We start from the raw sequence: 20,022 nt of genomic DNA on the forward strand, positions 1-20,022 counted from the left end.
CCAGACGTCCCTGGATTTGCAGATCTGTCCCCGAACAAATTCAGTCCCCGGAATGTCTTCAGATTTGCAAATCTGTCCCCAGGAAATGTGACAGGGTCGGCCTCAGCAGTCTGGAGCCAGCCTATTAGTGCAGTTGGCTCTGGCTGGCTTCAGGAGCTGCTCGCTGCCGTGGTGCCCGCCATTTTCCCTGCGCCACGGCAGCAGGCAGCGAGCAGCTCCTGAAGCCAGCCAGAGCCAACTGCACTACCAGGCTGGCCCCTCCTGGGCAACGGCCGCCCGCCTGCGACTCCCAAGCCTTCCCTGATCTGTCAAAACAAAGGGGGAAGGAGATCAGGGAAGGCTTAGGAGTCATGGGTTTTTTTTAAAAAAAACTGCATTTGTTTCACAGGGTGCGAAAGAAGGGCTTTGCACCTTTATACAATATGCATGTGTGCTTGGGCCCAGACTCTTTTGCCTCACCAACCCCCATAGCTGTCAACCGTCCCTTATTTGGGGGGAAACTCCCTTATCCCAGCGCCGTATCCCGCTGCTGTCCCTTATTGATGATGTCCCTTAAATTTCCCGGGTTTCTAAGGAAGCAGCTCCTCTCCCTCCCTGCCTGCCGGCCAGGGAGGAGGGAGGCTCCAACTGTGTTGCTTGGCTGCATTGCTCACCCAATAAGGAGTCTAAGAATGACTGGGGGGTGGAGCTTGCATGCCTTGTGCCAATCAAATCAGCCGCGTTGCCTGGGGACTCGCCTTTGCTCAGCGCTTCCCAGCGGAGAGGTGACGGTGGTTTCCCTTGCTGCATCCCCTTTGCCGGGTTGCTGCGCTTGAGGCTTCGTTTGGCTGCTGGCTGGGCTTTCTGCCTTTGGCTCAGAGAGGCTCAGAAGTTGAACATACCTGTTCCCGGAAAATCCCTTATTTTGGCTGCTGATCCCTTATTTTTTGAGGCTGCCGGTCCCTTATTTTCAAATCTGTAAAGTGACAGCTATGCCATCTCCACTACTGACTCCCTGTTGCTACTCAGCTTAAAAAAAAGAAAAGGAAAAAAAAGTGTCCCCGGATTCACTGGAAAAAATCTGGTAACCATAGGTTATGGTGCCTTCCAGGTGTGGAGCACCTTTGCTCCTGCAGATGTTGTTGAGCTACAACTCCCATCACCCTAAGCCATTGGCCATGCTTGCTAGGGCTGATGAGAGTTCAGCAACATCTGCTGGAGCAAAGGTGCTCCACTGCCAGTCTACCTCATCCTCTGTGGGCCGAGTTCCTATGTAACAGAGCTCTATGCAGAGGGGGATCCCTCTGGGTTTCTGTTGAGCTCTTTTCCCCCCTTTCCCCTCCATCGCTTGTCCCCAGCCAGGCGGGTTCCTGCTGTGCAGGCTGCAAAATGATGCTTGAAAATAGGAGATCCTCTCATGCTTCATATATACTTGATTTGGCAGGCTGTACTCCTCCAGGGTCCTGGCGTGCAATGCAAGGTTTCTCCTGCAAAGAGCATAAACACCCTCTCCACCCTTTCCATATAGAGGGCCCCTACCTTACTGGGAGTCATCTTTCTGGGCCAGACATCATCTAAATCTGCTCCTAGGCCTTGAGGGTGGAAGCATTGACTTAAAAGCAGTCAAGAGGCTCACTAACGATGGATATTCCAAAAAAGTACTACTAAGATTTGGTAGTCATAGAATTCCAACTAAAATCTTAAGGGAAAAGACTCATTTAGCCCAGAAAGGAATTATTCCGCGTCGACACTTTGAAGATATATCACCCAGACCATTGATTGCATCTAAAAGACAGAACAAGATGAACAAGGCCATTCCACCAGAAGCCGACATCTGCCCTACTCCCGTGGAAGAACCCAGTAGATGGGAGAAACCGCAGCCAGCTATCCGGGAAATCACGCAAGAAAAATCCAAGCTCCCAAACCATGCGACTGTAGCATCAAATAACAACCTCGCCCTTGACACAATAGACTGGACAGTCCCAGAAGAAGAAGATCTGCTGAGTAACTTTACCAAGTTACCAGATAAAGAACAAATAAACATACTCAGTAAATTGACGAAACTACAGGCCAGATTGACCGAAATTCACCAACAAGGTCAACAAAATGTAGTAGAAACAATACACAATCAAACTTTACACTTACCAGCCTTTTCCCCAAAATGCATAGTCAAAAAGAGAGCTACTAATGGAACTTTCAAATGTATAGATGCAGAGCTTCAAATCCAGCCGCCTTTAGAATATGAAATGGCAAGGAAAAACTCCAGTAATGAGACCACAAATTCCTGGCTGAGATATCAAACACTAGCTCCAAACGAAATAGGTACCCCTTATTTAAGCACTACAAAGGACTCTAACATTGCCGAACAAAAGATGACCTCCAACAGACCTGACACACTGAGCTCAACACCAAATGAGGCCAAAGAAATGGAAGTAGAGACTGAAAACAGTCCTACTGTCCATAATAGTCCACCAACCACAGAAATTTCTCAGGAACAAGGAACAGTTAAGGAAGAAAATCAAGAAAGGGAGGAAATTTTAATTCCCCGCACTTTAAAAAAGAATCTAAAAGATCCATCATTATGTTCCCCACCGAAAGCAGCGACAAATGGCTGTATCTGCACAAGACAAAATCCCTCGCTGGACTCAATGGCAGAACTAGAATGACTAAATGCTGTCAACCAGCCACCAACTCAAAAACGGATCCTACGCTTGCTGTCCTGGAATATCGCAGGGTGGGGAAACAAAGACGGAGACCCAGACCTAATGAACTTCTTTAAAGATTTTGAATTAATACTTCTACAAGAAACATGGTCAACTAGAGATATTAAAATCAATGGATTCACCTCCTATACGAAACCCGCATTGAAAACAAAGGCGAAGGGTCGGCCGAAAGCAGGGTTCTGTTGTATGATCAAAGACAACTTAGGGTTTGAAATCAAGCAACTAGAAAAATGCTTACCACTTGCACAAGCTCTACTTTTAACCCAAAAAAACGATACTTTGCTACTTGTAAATGTCTATATCCCCCTAACCAAAAACAACAGCAGCAGTGAAAATTGGTCACAACTAACCTTTTATATAGAAAATTTGACCGATAAATACCCAAATGCCTCACTGATAATAGCAGGTGATTTTAATGCCAGAGTGGGAACCAACAATGAACAACTATGTAGCAAACTAAATTGGAATACTGATAATGATATCGCACATGCCCTGAAAATAGGACGATTCTCCAGAGACAGGGTTGTAAACAACGAAGGCTTACGCCTACTTGAATTATGTAACAACTTTAATTTACAGATTGTGAATGGCTCAACAAAAGGCGATAGAAGTGGGGAGTTTACATACTTCTCCCCCCGAGGATGCAGTGTCATCGACTATATTCTTGTCCCTTATAATATCATAAATTCGATCATGGACCTCAAAATTGGAACGCGCACCGAAAGCGACCATCAGCCATTATCGTTGTCTATTAACTTAAAGGACGAAACCAAAATAACTAAGCACAATATCATAGAACCTTCTCAATACAAACAAATGACCCAATTAAAATGGTCCCAGGAAATGAGTGCAGCAGTGGGGCAAAAACTTACAGCCAACCTGAGAAAACAAGTACTATCCAACTTAAAGACCACTAATTTCTACAGTGATATACCGAAAATTTATAATGAAATCTTCCAAATGTTCGTAGAGCTTAGTACTCCACCTAAAGTTTGGGTACTTAAACATAGCGCTAGCCCTTGGTTTGATGATGAATGTTTCCAGCTAAAAAGAATACTGCGCCAAACATTTAAAAATAATCGCACTAAACTAGAGCCCTCTTATCTTGATGAAAAAAGAAAATATCATTACATTCTGGCCGAAAAGAAACAGAAATACGCAACCCAAAAATGGCTACAATTATTCGACTCAATTCAGAGCAAAAACAACAAAGCGTTCTGGAACTTAGTGTACGGAGGATTGAAAGCCGAAAATCAACTAACTCTACCACCAATTGAAGAATCCAAATGGTCCCAATACTTTACATCTGTATTTAACAATCTACACAGTGAACTTAAAGGAAATGAAACCACTAAAAATAAAATTAATAAACTCCAGGAGTGGCCAAGGGTAGAGGAAGAGGAAATTAGAGAGATAGTTAAAAATTTCAAATCGGGGAAATCTCCTGGGCCAGACGGTCTACCAATAGAATTATTTAAGACCTATATAGATTGGTGGGCAGAACCCTTAGCTCAACTGTTTACTCTCATAGATAAATATGGGATCATACCTGAGATATGGTTAAGATCAATAATTATTCCAATCTTTAAAAATGGCGACCCAAAAGAACCAAGGAATTATAGACCGATAAGCCTATTATCAGTGATAGGGAAAATCTACGCCAAGCACCTCTTATCTAAACTCCTTACCTGATGAAAAATCGAAATTTACCAGGGAAAGAACAAATAGGTTTCTCCAAAGGTTGCTCTACACTAGACCACTGTCTTATACTTATGCACTTGGTTGAAAAATACAGATTCCAAAGGCAATCTAAGATATATGCTGCTTTTGTAGATTTTCGTGGTGCATTCGACTCAATTGACCGCCCAAAGTTGTGGAGGAAACTCGCAGAATTAAAAATTGATCAGCGCTTATTGATTCTAATGCAAAATCTACACTCTTCCAATACCTGTCAAGTCAAACTTAACACCAAAGGTCACCTTTCATCAGACATCCCTAACTCGAAAGGGGTAAAACAAGGGTGTATCCTTGCCCCCTTTCTATTTAACTTATTTCTATCAGACTTGCCAGATTACCTTCAAAAAATAGAATCACATGCCCCTAAACTTAATCAGAAACCAGTTCCTCTCTTATTATACGCAGACGATGCTGTCCTACTATCATTAACGAGCTTGGGTCTGAAACGTCTTATATCTTCACTGATCCTTTACTGCGAATGCAACAAACTCTCTATAAATTATGAGAAGACAAAAATTTTGGTCTTCTCGAGTGGTTGGAAATTAGAGAAATGGAAAATAAGAGGGCAAGAAATCCAACAAGTGAAAATCTATAGGTATCTGGGAATCTTATTCCAGAGCAATTTAGGGTGGGCAACCCATCGCACAAACGCCATAAAACAGGCAAAGTGCACCTCATCAGCAGTTGCCCATTTTTACTATCAGAAAGGTAATCAATTTATTCCTGCGGCCAATCAGATATTTCAAACAAAAGTGCAATCCCAGATATTCTATGGAATCCCGCTATGGGTCCAAGCATATAACAGTGATTTAAAAAAGATTCACTCCAGCTTTCTGAGACGTATTCTTGGACTCCCAGCTATGATCAAATATGAAACAATGTGTGCAGAAATAGGCATACACACAATGGAATATTGGGCATGGTCCACCTCAATAAAGTACTGGTTACGCTGCCATTTTCGCTGCCCTCCATCAAGTCTGCTCGCTGATTTGCTCAATGACTCCTATAAATCAAGATGGTATCAGCACCTCGAAAAAAAGATTGAATCTTTAGGCATCGAGCTGGAGCCCCTGTACAATTCTAATGAGCAATACATTTTCCATAATATCCTAACTAGACTAAAGGATGTCGAGAGACAAAATATTATGGCAGCTGTAAACAAAATTTGCTCCCCCATATTCTATGATTTAAATATCTTAGATAGCAGAGCCAATTACGTCACTAAATTAATAATCCCAGCCCAACGTAGGGCTTTTATGCTGGCCCGTTTGAATGTTTTTCCCTCAGCATTTGTCAGGGGAAGATATCAAAACATTCCTAGAAACAAGAGATTCTGCAGATGTTCTATGAATGTCCCGGACACTGTAGAGCATATTCTCTTTCATTGCCCATTGTACAGTACGCTCCGTCAACGCGTGCTGTCCCCTCTCTCGGGTGGTCTGGAACCCCAGCAAGGTGAATGTGTGGGACTCTACCTATCCGACGTTGACCAAAGGGCAACGGCGGGGGTAGCCGAGTTTTTGGTAGTAGTCCTCCAAGGAGCAGGTTAACAAAGAAAACCATTGACTCTATATGTATATATATATATATGTATGTAGCCAACTGCTGCCCTTTTATATATATTTCAAGGCCTTTATATGTTATTTTCTCTTCTATGGTTTTATTCGCATAATGCCTAATAAAGGTTTGATAAGTAAGTAAACACCCTCTCTGTGCTCTCGGAAACATCATGCCAATTTTCTCCCCCTTCCCAGATTAGGTTTGTTGCATGTGTTATCCACAAAGGAAGGATTCAATTTTAGATTAAGCAGGCAGTGGGGGGAAATGAGTCTATGCCTTTAATTTTTTCTCAGTAAGAAAAAAAAGTTGATCTATTCAAGGGTGGGGTGGCGGGGAGAGGTAGGGAACCCTGGCAGCAACTGTAGTATCATATACCTTGATCAGAATTAGCTAAATAACTGCATATTAGCATGCAGGCTTTCAGGACCAGCAGAGTATGTCTTCAGGCTAGATGTGAAGCAAGGCTGCCATACAGGCAGTATTCAGCCCTCATAAGCAGTGTCCAGGTGGAAATTGCTTAAATGTCCTGGAAAATCCGCATAACAGCCAGCCCACCTTTGGAAATATGTTGGGTGGCTACCACAGAAAGACCTGTTTGGTGGTGGCACCGCCTTTTCTGAAACCCCTTCGCCATGTCTGCCTGCTAGGCTTTAAGGTCCGCATTCTCCTCCTCCAACTTAAGACTGACTAAATGCAAACTCTGTGGGTTCAGCATCAAGCTAAAGTTTGTGTAACATCGAGCCTGAGGAAGGATTCTGGAGAACTTGAAAGCTTGCTCACTTGCATGACAATTGGGTTAAGTACTAAAGGCATTTATTGCCCGTCGGTTGATTTTTGGCTCCTAAGGACTAGCATGGCTTCTTTTGCTTTTAGGGGTTTTGTTTTGTTTTTGCTGAGGCAACTTAAAATGAAATTTATGCTTGTTGTAAACTCAGCTCTGTCTTTTCCTGTGCTCCATCTTGGTTATCTTATGTAGATAATTGATTTTAGTTAGGAGTTGTAAGCTGCCTTGGGGGCCTTGCAGTTGAAATGTCATAACCCTCAACTGTCCTGGGAAAACCGGGACATCCTGTTTTTTTCATGGCGGCCATTGTGGGCACTGCAATCTCATGCTTCCTCATGATTTTGTGAAGGCATCACTATTGTTGTTGTCATAATAATTTCAATTTATTACCTGCCCTTTAGCATCAGATTCAAGGAATGGTTATGACAATTAAAATCCAGCATTAAACATAATTGAAACAAATTACAGTCCCAAGAATAGGGTAGGGCCTGAAAACAAATATCCCTGGTCAAAGGCCATGGCTAACAGGTGTGTGGTAAGCCTACACTGGAAACTTTAGAGTGTTGAACAAATGTTTAATATAAAGGGGGGAGGATTTTGTTTATGAATAAAATAAGATATAAGCAGTTATGGGTGGGAGGGATCAGCACAGATTTTCAAAGAAGAAGAAGAAGAAGAGGAGTTTGGATTTGATATCCCGCCTTTCACTCCCTTTAAGGAGTCTCAAAGCGGCTCACATTCTCCTTTCCCTTCCTCCCCCACAACAAACACTCTGTGAGGTGAGTGGGGCTGAGAGACTTCGGAGAAGTGTGACTGGCCCAAGGTCACCCAGCAGCTGCATGTGGAGGAGCGGAGACGAGAACCCGGTTCCCCAGATTACAAGACTACCGCTCTCAACCACTACACCATTTTTGTGGCAATGGAATCAATGCAAAACAATGTGATGATTATTGGATGGGTTAAGTATGACATAATTAATTGAATTTCTATATGGTTTTGAGTATTACGGAAGAGGGGAAAACTAAATCACAAGGCAAAGGAGGAAAAAAAGGGAAATAAAATCACACACTCTCAGCGATGAGCTTGCTCAAAAACACTGTGACAACTGAAATTCTAGAGAAATTCTGAGGTGCCCGTGTGTTGAGGCACAAAAAAGGGAAACCTCTTTGCACAGGAAAGAGCACCATTGCTTTGCTGGCTCCTGTGTGCAGAGCCTTTTGAGTCTCCCTGTTAATTTAAATGGAAAGAAGTGATTTACAGGCAAAACAACAGGCCCATGCTCATCTTCCTGTAAGGGAGGAGAACACCTTTGTGTGCGCATTTGTGAGCTAAAATGCCTTGATATGCACATCACAAAATGAAGCTATGTAAGGAATACTACATCATCTTTTACACACACACACACACACACACTCAAAGATTCCACTTCAGAAGTTTGATTCAGCTTGTTTATGTTGATGAATAGGACCTTAGATGCAGATAAAAGGCGGATTCATTTATTCTAGTGTCAAGCAAGATGCACTTGGCTTGCTGATCCAGCAAGACAGCTAGAGCTTTCCATAAAATATTCATGTGTGTCCCAATATTGTTCTCTCTTTAAGAGTATCGTTCTTTGTTTAGTGTAACAACAATGTGTTCTCCCCAAATGCAATGAAGGTTGTGTCCCAAACAAGAGGCTAAATTGGCATATGAGAGCCAGTGTGGTGTAGCCGTTAGTGTTGGACAAGGACCTCAGAGGCTAGGGGCTCAACTCTCCACTCAGCCTTGAAACTTAACTTATCTCACTCATTGTTGTGGAGATAACATGGAGAGGAGGAGGAGACACACACAACACCACCTTGCATTTCTTTGGTATATGAATGAAACAATAACTACTTTATTAAGTCATGGAAAGCTGCGGAGCGGAGAACAGAAAGGCTGCTAAATGTCTGACGAACCATAATACATGGTACGGTCATTGTGGTTTGTGGGTGGTGATCAACTACATGTTACTCAGAGCAGACTCATTGAAATTGAGGAACATGACTTGGTTAGATCCATTAACTTCAGTAGGTCTACTCTGGAGTACAGCTCAGTTGGTTACCATCCCCACATCATACCCTCCCAACATTTTTCTGATAAAAATAGGGACGTCCTATATTATTATTTTTTATTATTACCACGCCCAACTGACTGGGTTGCCCCAGACGCACTAGGTGGCTTCCAGCATATATAAAAACATAATAAAACATTAAACATTTTTAAAAAGTCCCTCTACAGAGCTGCCTTCAGATGTCTTCTAAAGATTGTATAGTTTCTTATCTCCTTGGCTTGGGGGTTCCATAGCTCCATATTGTCCAACATTTTTCGGATGAAAATAGGGGCTGTCCCACCATACCCTTCAACATTTCTCTGATGAAAATAAGGCCATCCTAAGGAAATGTGGGACATTCCAGCATTAAATCAGAAACTGGGACGGCTTTGGTAATACCAGTACTGTCCTTGGAAAATAGGGGGACTTGGACATATGGCTGAAATCCACCTATCAGCCCCGGCCAGTATGGCCAATGCTTAGCAATGATGTGCATTTTCAAGGTTCAGATCAAATCTGCTGGATACAACTTTTACCCAGATACCTTGGGAAAGTGAAGTCCATCTCTCTTTTTCTTTCTCCTGGGCAGTACAGGGACTGATCTAGAGGAGGGGAGAGAGAAATGATAAGCAGGGGTGGTGCCCACAACGTGCACTTGAAACCACAGGTGTGTCTAGGACATGTAACAGTTGGCAATCTCAATAGAAGAGAACACCAACTTCCTCAGAATGCCAGGCACACAGGTATGGGGTGGGGCGGGGGGAGAGTTTATTTTCTTATCAGGGAAACCACTGTTCTTTCTGGAGTTTTGGCAGAGGCCCACAATTGCTGGCTTGGCTTACTAGACTGCCATTATCTGTGGTCACCGCCAACTCCCTTTCCAGCTTTGAGTCCTCTGGCATCCAGCAAGGACTTGTGGGTTAGGCAAGGTCATTTCTGATTTCTGATTTGTGCAAGGTATGGGGAAAGTAAGAGGCAAGGGGAGGTCTCTCGTGCTATTTGGAAAAGATTTCTGGATTTGAGACCTCTGCGGTAAGGACAGAGGAGCCAACTCTTAGAGGCCAAGGTCCCTTGGCCACCCCATAAAACATTTGAGGGGACCAGGGCCCCCAAAAGTTGATAAGCATTGCAATTCATATGGTGTGTGTGCACTGCGTCTTGTGATAGATTGTGTGGGGTGGGGCTTACCTGCCCCCCCATTTATTTATTTTTAAGTTGGTATCATTGGGTAGAGAACTGTAGGAACCGGGTGTCCCGCTTGCCAGAGGGCTCAGTGCATTTACACTGACAACTGGATTTGTGAGTCCCTGCATTTTTGGAAAACTGGCTTGATGCACATTAAGAGCCCCCTCCCCCCACTTTTTTCCATCACCAGAATGCAAATGGTTAATGCAGAAAATGGCATTAATTTTGCCTTGCAAATAAATTGATCAGTATGCAAGACGCTTGTCACCAGCTGAATCATGGTCCACAGTTAAGGTAAACAGATCTGTGATGACACTTTCTGAGCAGAATACCAATGCCGTCGTATTTCTTCCCAGAGGTTTTCTGACATTTCTTACGAATTCCTTTTGAAGGAGGGTTCGGCTCCAAGAAGAAAACAGCAGTTTTGCAGGACTCCTTGCCTACGAAGGTGGGAGACACTAGGGTGGGTGGGATGTGATCTATTGCATAGCATTGCTGAGTCTGGATTTGCTTATTAATTTGTGTCTTTTATTTGTGATGAAAGAGAGGTAATTTGCTGTATAACCTGTTTGTCGGTTTGGAGTTTTCTTTAAAGGTATATGCAAAAAATATTCTGTGTCCGTTCATCGTTCCATTGCGCTTGAAGGATTCATTTTTATATTGTGCTGGTAAAGTGCTATGTGATAAAAGCTGGGATGTAATTGCAACATAGCCTTCTGCTGAGTCAGACCATGGATGCATCTTGCTCTGTACTGACTGCCAGTGGCTCTCCTGGGTTTCAGGCAAAGGTTGAACCTCGGATCTTCGATATGCAAGGCAGATTCTCTATCACTGAGCTACAGCCTTTTTTGGAACAATCTTTTACAGTGGATGTTCTCTTGATGCTTTTATTTCAGTGAGTTCTTTGCTGCCAAGTGGCTTGGGAGACTCTCTCCCTCTCTCCCACCCTCTTTAAATCTTTGTGTATTAAACTCTTTCATATAACTGCTGGCTATTGCTGGTGGCAAAAGGCCTTTAATTTGCAAGGCTCAGAACCCAGTATTATTAGTCTGACTTTTTTTTTTAAAGGATAATTTCATGTGCTGCTGATTCAAGCTAAGAAATATTATCTCCTTGGCATTCATGTAAAATGGAGACTTGTTTGGAAGGAATAGGTAATTCAGGGCACGCAGCCAGATATGTTAAAACTTGTATTATTATTTTTAAAAAACACACCCCAGATTTATATGCTGCAATCACATGCATGTCTGGGAATTCCATTGAACTTCCACGTAAAGACGTATAGGATTGGGTTGATAACCTGGTTAATTTAGGCTTGTAAACAGCCATCCACAAAGTCTCAAGATTCTTCCTGGGGCACATCAAAGAGCCAGCTTTTTTATTTCACTGATGCCTCTGTACTGTAACACCTGATTACCTGAGGTGAACAGAAATTGATTTCCAGGTGACCAGGCCAAAACATAAATGGTAAGAGAGTTTTTGCTCTTAAGGCCGCCGATGGGCCACAAATGAGAGAGGTAGAGGTATCGAGGCAAATGGGATACTTAAGGTTGTTTGTAGCCTAGTAACTATTATGGACTTAATTGCAAAGTTTAATTTTGTGCCTGAGCTCTTGGCATGCAGCACTGGGATCTTTCATCCCAGGGTTCGAAATTCAACAGGCGCACCTGGCTATCGGCCACTTGCAACCAAGTGAAGATGCTGGGACGCCAGGATGGGGCCTGGTGTCTCCACCATCATCTGGAGCTGCATGCCTGGAGATCCTTGGATTTTGCTAGCAACACATCCTGTAGATATTTTATCTGCACTATTGGAATGAATTTCAGGAACCAAAAAGTTGCATTGAAAAATATGGCCCCCAAATGGCAGCAAGGCATTCTGTTTTGGCGACTGTAACCCTGGTTTAAGGAGCCATTTGGCCCCTAAGCTTAGTTATCTGAGTTTCTAACACTGCTTTCAGTTCTTATAGACGTAGTATTAGAACATAACAAAGGCATGAGAAGATACCCTTTTCATACCGAATTATTTCCATCTGTCTCCTCCCAGGATCTAGGAAAAGTGGTGTGCCAGCTGACATACATACCTGAAACCCTGCCATCTTTTTTCTTTGAAATTAAGAGCAGCTGGCAATATTGCCTACTGTAGCACTTTATATACCGTATTTTTCGCTCTATAAGACGCACCAGACCACAAGACGCACCTAGTTTTTGGAGGAGGAAAACAAGAAAAAAAATATCCTGAATCCCAGAAGCCAGAACAGCAAGAGGGATCACTGCTTTCGCTGCGCAGCGATCCCTCTTGCTGTTCTGGCTTCTGGGATAGCTGCGCAGCCTGCATTCACTCCATAAGACGCACACACATTTCCCCTTACTTTTTAGGAGAGAAAAAGTGAGTCTTATAGAGCAAAAAATACGGTAATTTACTAGAAAGGAAGGTACTTCCCCCCCTTTTAAAAACCAAACCCAGAAATTTTCAATTAACCTCAGTTTCCCATTTTATCCAAGGTTAAAAGCTTCAGAACAAGCCAGCATCTTAAACGATTATTTGAAGTTGGTGTAAAATCTTTACTTGTTCTGACTGATTGTTGAATAGTGGGTAGACATGGCAGACGACACAGCGATTTCTCCAAAGCAGCTCTTTATTTTGTAAGCTGGAATAGAAACTGAACTGCAAACAGCTCAGCCGGCCTGCTTTTATAGGCAGCCAGCTGTCAACATTGTAGCAAAACAACCCAGGGTTTCCCGCCTAAAATAACTGACGTGGACCTGAGTGAAAACTACCTACAGTATCCCCCTGCTGGCCCAGGGTGAGAACTTCAGTACATAACACTGATAACCAGTTGTTTTTTAGTTTGGAAGAAGCAGGCAAGCACGATTAATCAAAGACCTCCAAATTTTATTTTGGTGCACCAAGAAGAGAAAAGGGAGCGGACTGTGTGTGTTGTCTCAAGGATTGTCCATATTGCAACATCTTTGTTTATATTATTTGTTTTGTTATGTGCTGAAGTTCTCACCCTGGGCCAGCAGGGGGATACAGTAGATAGTTTTCACTTAGGTCCACATATGCAAATAAGGGATTGAAAGTGACGTTCAGTGATTGGATAGTTACAGAAAATGGTTACTCTTGCGTTCTAGTGGAGCTTTATATAAGCAGGCTGGCTGAACCCTTCAGTTCAGTTCTGTTCTGGCCTGTGAATAAACAAGAGCTGTTTGAAGAATCGCTGTGCCGTCTGATATGTTCACCCACAACTTAAGTTTCCTCTGTTGTGAACTCTGCAGTAGGTTTTTGGAGAAATTTGATATACGCTACCCTTTTTGCTGGCTGAGTTCTGCTGGGTTGCTGAAAAGTGTTTAAAATAGATGTAAGTCTCTCTCTCCCCCATACCTTCCATCTCTCCCCCCCCAGTCCTTTTTTTGGTACTTACAACAGAATAAGTCTCACCTGGTTTCCCTGGCTGAGCCCCTGCTGATCTGGGGTGAGGGACATATGCCAGTTAAGCCCTGGTTCAGCTGGGACAGCCCAATATCCGCCAGATCCAAACTATCTCATCTTGGAGGATCTTGGGTTTGGATTGTGCTGCTACCTAGAAATACAGTGGTACCTCAGGTTACATACGCTTCAGGTTACAGATTTCACAACCTCTTCACTTGCTCATGCTAAGTTGGCAAGATCTCAGCAAAAATATTATTTCGCAAATTGGCAAGTCTTTTTGCTCGCAACTGAGCCGCATCGCAGCTCATATTTCACGTGATAGAGCACCTTGCTTGAGCTCCAAGGACAAAGTTCAGTGGATTTCGGGATGGTGTTGGATGGTTTGTGCTAAAAGCCAAGTCACAACGCTACAACAACAGCAATACAATAAATCCGTATTTGAGCTTCTTGCGGACAATCCCATGTGGAGGTGGAAACTGTGATTCCTAGATGAGACATGGCAGGTCTCATCCAACTGCTCCTAAGAATTTTTTAACTAAGAAGATTCTCATACAGTGGTACCTCAGGTTACATATGCTTCTAGTTACAGACTCCGCTATCCCAGAAATAGTGCTTCAGGTTAAGAACTTTGCTTCAGGATGAGAACAGAAATCGGGCTCCAGCGGTGCGGCAGCAGCAGGAGGCCCCATTAGCTAAAGTGGTGCTTCAGGTTAAGAACAGTTTCAGGTTAAGAACGGACCTCCAGAACAAAGTAAGTACAGTACTTAACCTGAGGTACCACTGTAAGTGGCTGTAGGATTGCAGCTACAGTATGGCTTCAGTTCAAACAAATGTAAAGCTTTGCTTTTTAAATTAACTTCATTTGAATGCTTGTAAATGTTAATGAAAGCGTGACAGCTCAGTAGCGAGCACTTCCTTGACTTCAGATTTTAAGGTTTAAAATGAAGGCGTCAAAAATGGTTACCATGCCAATTTTAGCATAGATGAATTGCTTCCTAGACAAGTGCATAAAGAAACATGTTCCCTATGTAGAACCACCTGGGGAAAAAGTCAGTTACAACCTTGGTTTTTTTTATCTGACTCGTATCATATATCCATTCCGGTTGCTCAGTTTGACTTGACTTGAGCTTCATGAAATAATGCATTTCTAAAAGTGGAAAATGTTCTGCGGGAAAAATATAATAGCAGAAAATGTTCCGCCCAATGTAATTGGTTCTGAATTGTGCTCATAGAGGACATTGCAAGTATTTCACTTATCAGAGATTTCAGTTGCAGCTTGACTGCACCTCCTGGGCATAAAAGGGAGATGTTTCTCACCTGGATTTCCTCTTAAAATGCATTGTTTCAGTCTTTCTGCTCTGTAGCACTTTTGGCTGATGAAGAGTTCCCCTAATAAAAGCTAATGTACCAGGCAAATTTCCTCAAAGTAATATTCAGTAGCAATGATACTACATAAAATGCCCATCATTGCATGGTGACTGGGTACAATATAAGTTGACTTTAAGGAGTTCTCCAGACACAGTGGAACTGCCATAGATACGTGTTGAAATACTGCACTTCTTTCCTTAGTTCAGATCGTGGTAAAGCTTAACTGTGGTTTGATGTGACGCCTGGACTGATAAACCATGGCTTGCATTTGGCCTGCAGAGCAAAGATAACATTGGGCTGTAGCCTGACACTCTAACCACTACACCACACTGACTCTGCTACATCACCCACTACACCACAATACAGGCAATCCTCATTTTGCGTGGGGGTTATGTTCCGGACCCCCATGTGCATCTGTGGGGCCCCTGTTCCACCCTATTTCAGGTCACTTTCAGATTTGTGCGCAATCAAGTATCAGTTGGATGTGCATAAATCCGTTATTGTATGTATGCATGTTTTGGTGGTTTCGTGACAAACATGACCACTTTAATGGCCTTATCCCAGATGCACTTACCATCTTGTTGCTTTTCTTTGCCATTTTCCATTGGCTCTTAAAACCACTTTGTTCCATCAGGCTTTTAATAATGAACTGTTCCCCTATGGGCCTTTTCTGTCTGTGTGTGAATTGATCGCTTGTTTTCATTTGAGCTCTTGTCTGCATTTGATTTGTGCCTTTTTTGATGGTTGCTGTTAGCTTTTGACTTGTTTTAAGGTAAGGTAAAAGGTAAAGGACCCCTGGACGGTTAAGTCCAGTCAAAGGCAACTATGAGGTGCGGCGCTCAACTCACTTTCAGGCCAAGGGAGCCGGTGTTTGTCCACAGACAGCTTTCAGGGTCATGTGCCTAGCATGAATAAACCGCTTCTGGCACAACGGGACACTGTGATGGAAGCCAGAGCGCATGGAAACACCATTTACCTTACTGCCACAGCAGTACCTATTTATCTACTTGCACTGGTGTGCTTTCGAACTGCTAGGTTGGCAGAAGCTGGGACAGAGCAACGGGAGCTCACCCTGTTGCGGGGATTCAAACCTTTCAATCAGAAAGCCCAAGAGGCTCAGTGGTTTAGACCACAGCGCCACCCGCTCCCTTTTAAACCTTTATTGTACAGTACTTCATTTCATTTAAACTAAATTATAACATTAGAAAGTTATAATAATTGCAACCACAATAATAATCACCACAGCCACCACCATCATAATAATACCATCAGAATAGCTTGTGATGCAAATTAGGAAAATGATGCAAAGTAGGAAAGGAAAGTAGTAGAGGAAATACTTTGCACTCTGAAGGGCCCAGATTCAATCCCCAGAATCTCCAGGTAAGACTGGGAGAGACTTTCGCCCGAGAGAAGCCCTGAAGAACCATTGCTGGTCAGTGAATTTCTTTGATAAGATTGTTTTTATCCACCCTTTACCACATGTTTCCTAGTTATGGCAATATAATCATACAATTTTTTAAAAAACCAAGTAAAGCAGTTTCTCCAGTTATATATAAAAAGTGAAACAATTATAAGCAAAAGCAGCGTAGTATAAGCTAAACAAAACAGGTGTGTGTCCTACAAAAATACCTTACCTGTCAAAGGCCGGGGTAAAGAGATGTATATTCACACAGCAGAAGCTATGCAATGAAGAAGCTAGAGATGCAAGTAGCATTGCAGGGGTTTGGACCCAGAGGACTCTTGAGGTCTCAGCTCTACAATTTTATGATTCTTGCTCTGTGTGGAGGGTGCTCCACAATTTAGTGGCTGCCACAGAAAAAGCCATCTCTACACGCTTCTTAGGCAGTGTTAGAAACTCAGCTATGTAAGCTCTTCACCAAATGACACCTTTAAACCTGGGTTTCGGTTGCCAAAACAGTATATATAAGCACCATGTTTTCCTCAATGAAGTTTTTTTTGTCATTATTAATTTCATTTCTATATACCACTTTACATTTTAAAGGAAAAAAATCCCAAAGCACTTCACAGCACATTGAAACATCAAACGAAACCATCCAGAATAAAGCGAATTCAAGCTTCGAGGAAAATATTTCAGATCCTTCTCTAAGTGACATTTTGCTTTCCCCGTATTTAGTTGCCTACTTGATTTATATGGCTGCCCCGTAGCAGATGTACTCTAGCGAACCGGGGTGGGGTACTGGTTAGAGTGTTGGACCAGGACCTGGGAGATCAGGGTTCAAATCCCCACTCAGTCATGAAGCTTACTCTTTGGAGGAAAAGGTGGGATATAAATGCAGTAATTAAGCCCTTGTGCTTATCTCCTTTAAAAAGCTGGAGGGCCAACCAGGTGGAGATGTCAGTGGTCAACCTGGCAACCAGAGGTCTTCACCTGGTCGCAATTGGAGCTGAGCCTGTCACAAAAACACACCTGGCGCCTGGCTAATTTCTAACACTGTTCTGAGGATAGCAAAGCCCAATTTTGCATAGACGGCACTGCACTAAATGAACCAACAGTCTGACTCTCTATAAGGAAAGGGGTCAGGTTCACTGCATGCACGGTGTTAAAGGAAAATATTATGAAAATGATATATAGATGGTACTTAACTCCTGTAAAATTAGCAAAGATATATCATAATAGTGATAATCTATGCTGCAAGTGTAATGAAAAAGAAGGTACCTTTTATCATATGTGGTGGACCTGCCCCAAGGTGAAAGACTTCTGGGAGAAGATTTATAATGAATTGGAAAAAAATGTTGAAATATACATTTACTAAGAAACCAGAGGCCTTTCTTCTTGGAATAATAGGCCTGGAATTGCCCAAGAAAGATGTTAGATTGTTTTTGTATGCCACAACTGCAGCTAGAATTTTGTTAGCTAAGAATTGGAAAACACAAGAAGTCCCAACAGTAGAGGAATGGCAGATGAAGATGAGGGACTTTTTGGAGCTGGCTGACCTGACTGGAAGAGTCTGCGACCAGAAGGAGGAGGAGTACCAGGAGGAATGGATGAAATTCAAAGACTATTTAGTTAAATATGTTAAGATAACTTAATCGGAAAAACTTGCAAATACCAGATAAGCTTAGGATTTAAATATGTGATGTTAGAGAATAAAATGTTTAAAGTTAAAATGAAAAGAAAGAATGATGTTAAGTGATTAAGTTAATTTTATGAGAAATTTGGTTTTGGAAAACTGTTACAATGTTATACACTGAAACTCAGCCAGAGGGATTAGAGGAAGTCACCTAACAATGTTACGAAGATTGGATTAAGTGCAGTTAAAATTTATATTTGTTTGTTTAAATTTTTTGGAAAATCAATAAAAAAATTGGAGAGAAAAAAAGAGTCTGACTCTCTATAAAGCAGCCTCCTGCATCCATAGATGGCTCAGGGCAGTTAACCATCGACACAACCTTACTTGGATATATGGGAGGGGAATCATGTTGTTGGCTGAAGAGTAAAACTGGGAGATGCTGGGTTGGGAGTTTGACTCTCCCCGTCCCCTGCATCCAACTCATTTTGCTAAGTCAGCTCTTTCTTTCCCGACTCCCTTGCAGAGATGGCGTCGGACATACCTGGGTCGGTGACGTTGCCGGTGGCGCCGATGGCAGCTGGTCAAGTGAGAATGGCCGGGCCCATGCCTGCTAGAGGAGGAAAGAGACGCTCTGGGTAAGTTGATTTAGTGTGGTAGGTCCTGCCCTGCCCTGCCCTGTGGGACTCCCCACCAATAGATGTTCGGCAGGAACCATCCCTGCTTTCTTAAAAACGCCATTACTTTTTATACAGGCCTTCACAATATGAATTTCTCTTTTTAACCAACCTGTGTTTGCTGATGTTTTTTATTGATGTTTTTGTGTTAAATGGATGCTTATGGACGGTTTAATTATATTGCAAACCACCTTGATAGGCTTAATGAAGGTGCAGGTTATAAATATATAAATATTTATGTTTGAAGTAAAGCTGAAAGTTTCTTTCCTACAGAACCCCCCACTTCCTGAACAGCACTGACTTGTTTATTTGGCTGTTTTGTTGGGTTCAGCTAGGTTTTACTCAGGGTAGAACCGTTAAAATTCATGGACCTCTGTAGGATTATCGTAAAATGGCTGGTTTTATTTATATTTAATTTTTTGTATGTTGCTTTAAACGTTTTGCGTCAATGGTTATTTCAGATGGTTCTTTATAAACTGCTTAGAAGTCTGCTGTCAAGTAAGCGGTATAAAAACTTTGTAAAAAATAGAGTATTATAATAATATATATAATATGTAATTTGTGATATAAGATTGCTTCCAGAGGAACTCTGGGCAGACTATTCTGGCCTTTGAGCTTGAGGCACAATCAATTTTAGGTTACTAGGTACTAATATTATAAACTTTGGGACGACTTTTGGAACTGAAGTTGTTGGGTAGCTTTACTTAACTTTTGGTGAGCTTTATGCTAACGAATTTTGATGCAACAATTATATATGATATTATAGTGATATTATACTTCTTTATTACGCACTATTATTGTAGTACTGCATTTAGACCGGGAGGTATCCAAGTGGCCCTGTTCCCCAAATTAGCTCCGGAGGGTTGGCTCAACCCCCAGAACAGATTTTGGGGGTGCTCAGGCGGAGGAAGAGAGTTCTGTGGCACAAGCGGAAATCCTCACGCTCACAGAACACAGTGGCTAGCAATGGATTGGAGCCAAACCACATTTTCAGGGACCATTTTGTGCACAGATGTGTTTGTGGGGAAATGGGGCATATTGGTAAATTAACTATGACCATAGAGTCTAAACATGGACCTTTGCTCTTCCTGGTTGTGAGACAGGAGGGGGAGTGGGGGTTTTGTCCTAGGTGAGAACTGGGGTGTGAGTTCTGTTTTATTGTCGTCTTCTTTGTCTCCTTGTGGGTGTTGTTGTTTTTTTTAATTTAATTTCCCCCCCTCAACAACCAAACACAAACAGTGAAACCCTCCAGGTGGCTGATGCATTAGGTATACATAATCAATAATAACATATTCAAATCAACCATATGTACAATTTTATATATGTTAACACTCCTCCATGCACAAGGTTTATTTAACTTTTAACATTTTAATTGCCCCAAATTGTTCAAACCTACCCAAATAATTCAGTATCTTCTCAAACCAGTCCTCCTTTTCCTCACTGATCTTAAACCCTTTCATTCTGTGTATCTCCACAG

General features: G+C 42.4%; 1 protein-coding gene across 4 annotated transcripts in view; it reads left to right on the plus strand.

Annotated features, from left to right (window-relative positions):
- The window catches only part of ARNT2 (aryl hydrocarbon receptor nuclear translocator 2), a 146,595-nt gene that overhangs the window by 20,795 nt on the left and 105,778 nt on the right, over positions 1–20,022 (plus strand). For 3 of the 4 annotated variants that reach the window (XM_081888541.1, XM_081888542.1, XM_081888544.1), the window contains exon 2: positions 18,395–18,506. In XM_081888541.1, coding sequence (XP_081744667.1) covers positions 18,395–18,506 — 112 coding nt within the window. Of the gene's footprint in view, positions 1–10,346; positions 10,488–18,394; positions 18,507–20,022 lie in introns of those variants that run through there. The other variant, XM_081888543.1, reaches the window with a different exon arrangement.

This window comes from Podarcis melisellensis, assembly GCF_964234715.1.
Source record: "Podarcis melisellensis genome assembly, chromosome: 14".
NCBI lineage: Eukaryota > Metazoa > Chordata > Lepidosauria > Squamata > Lacertidae > Podarcis > Podarcis melisellensis.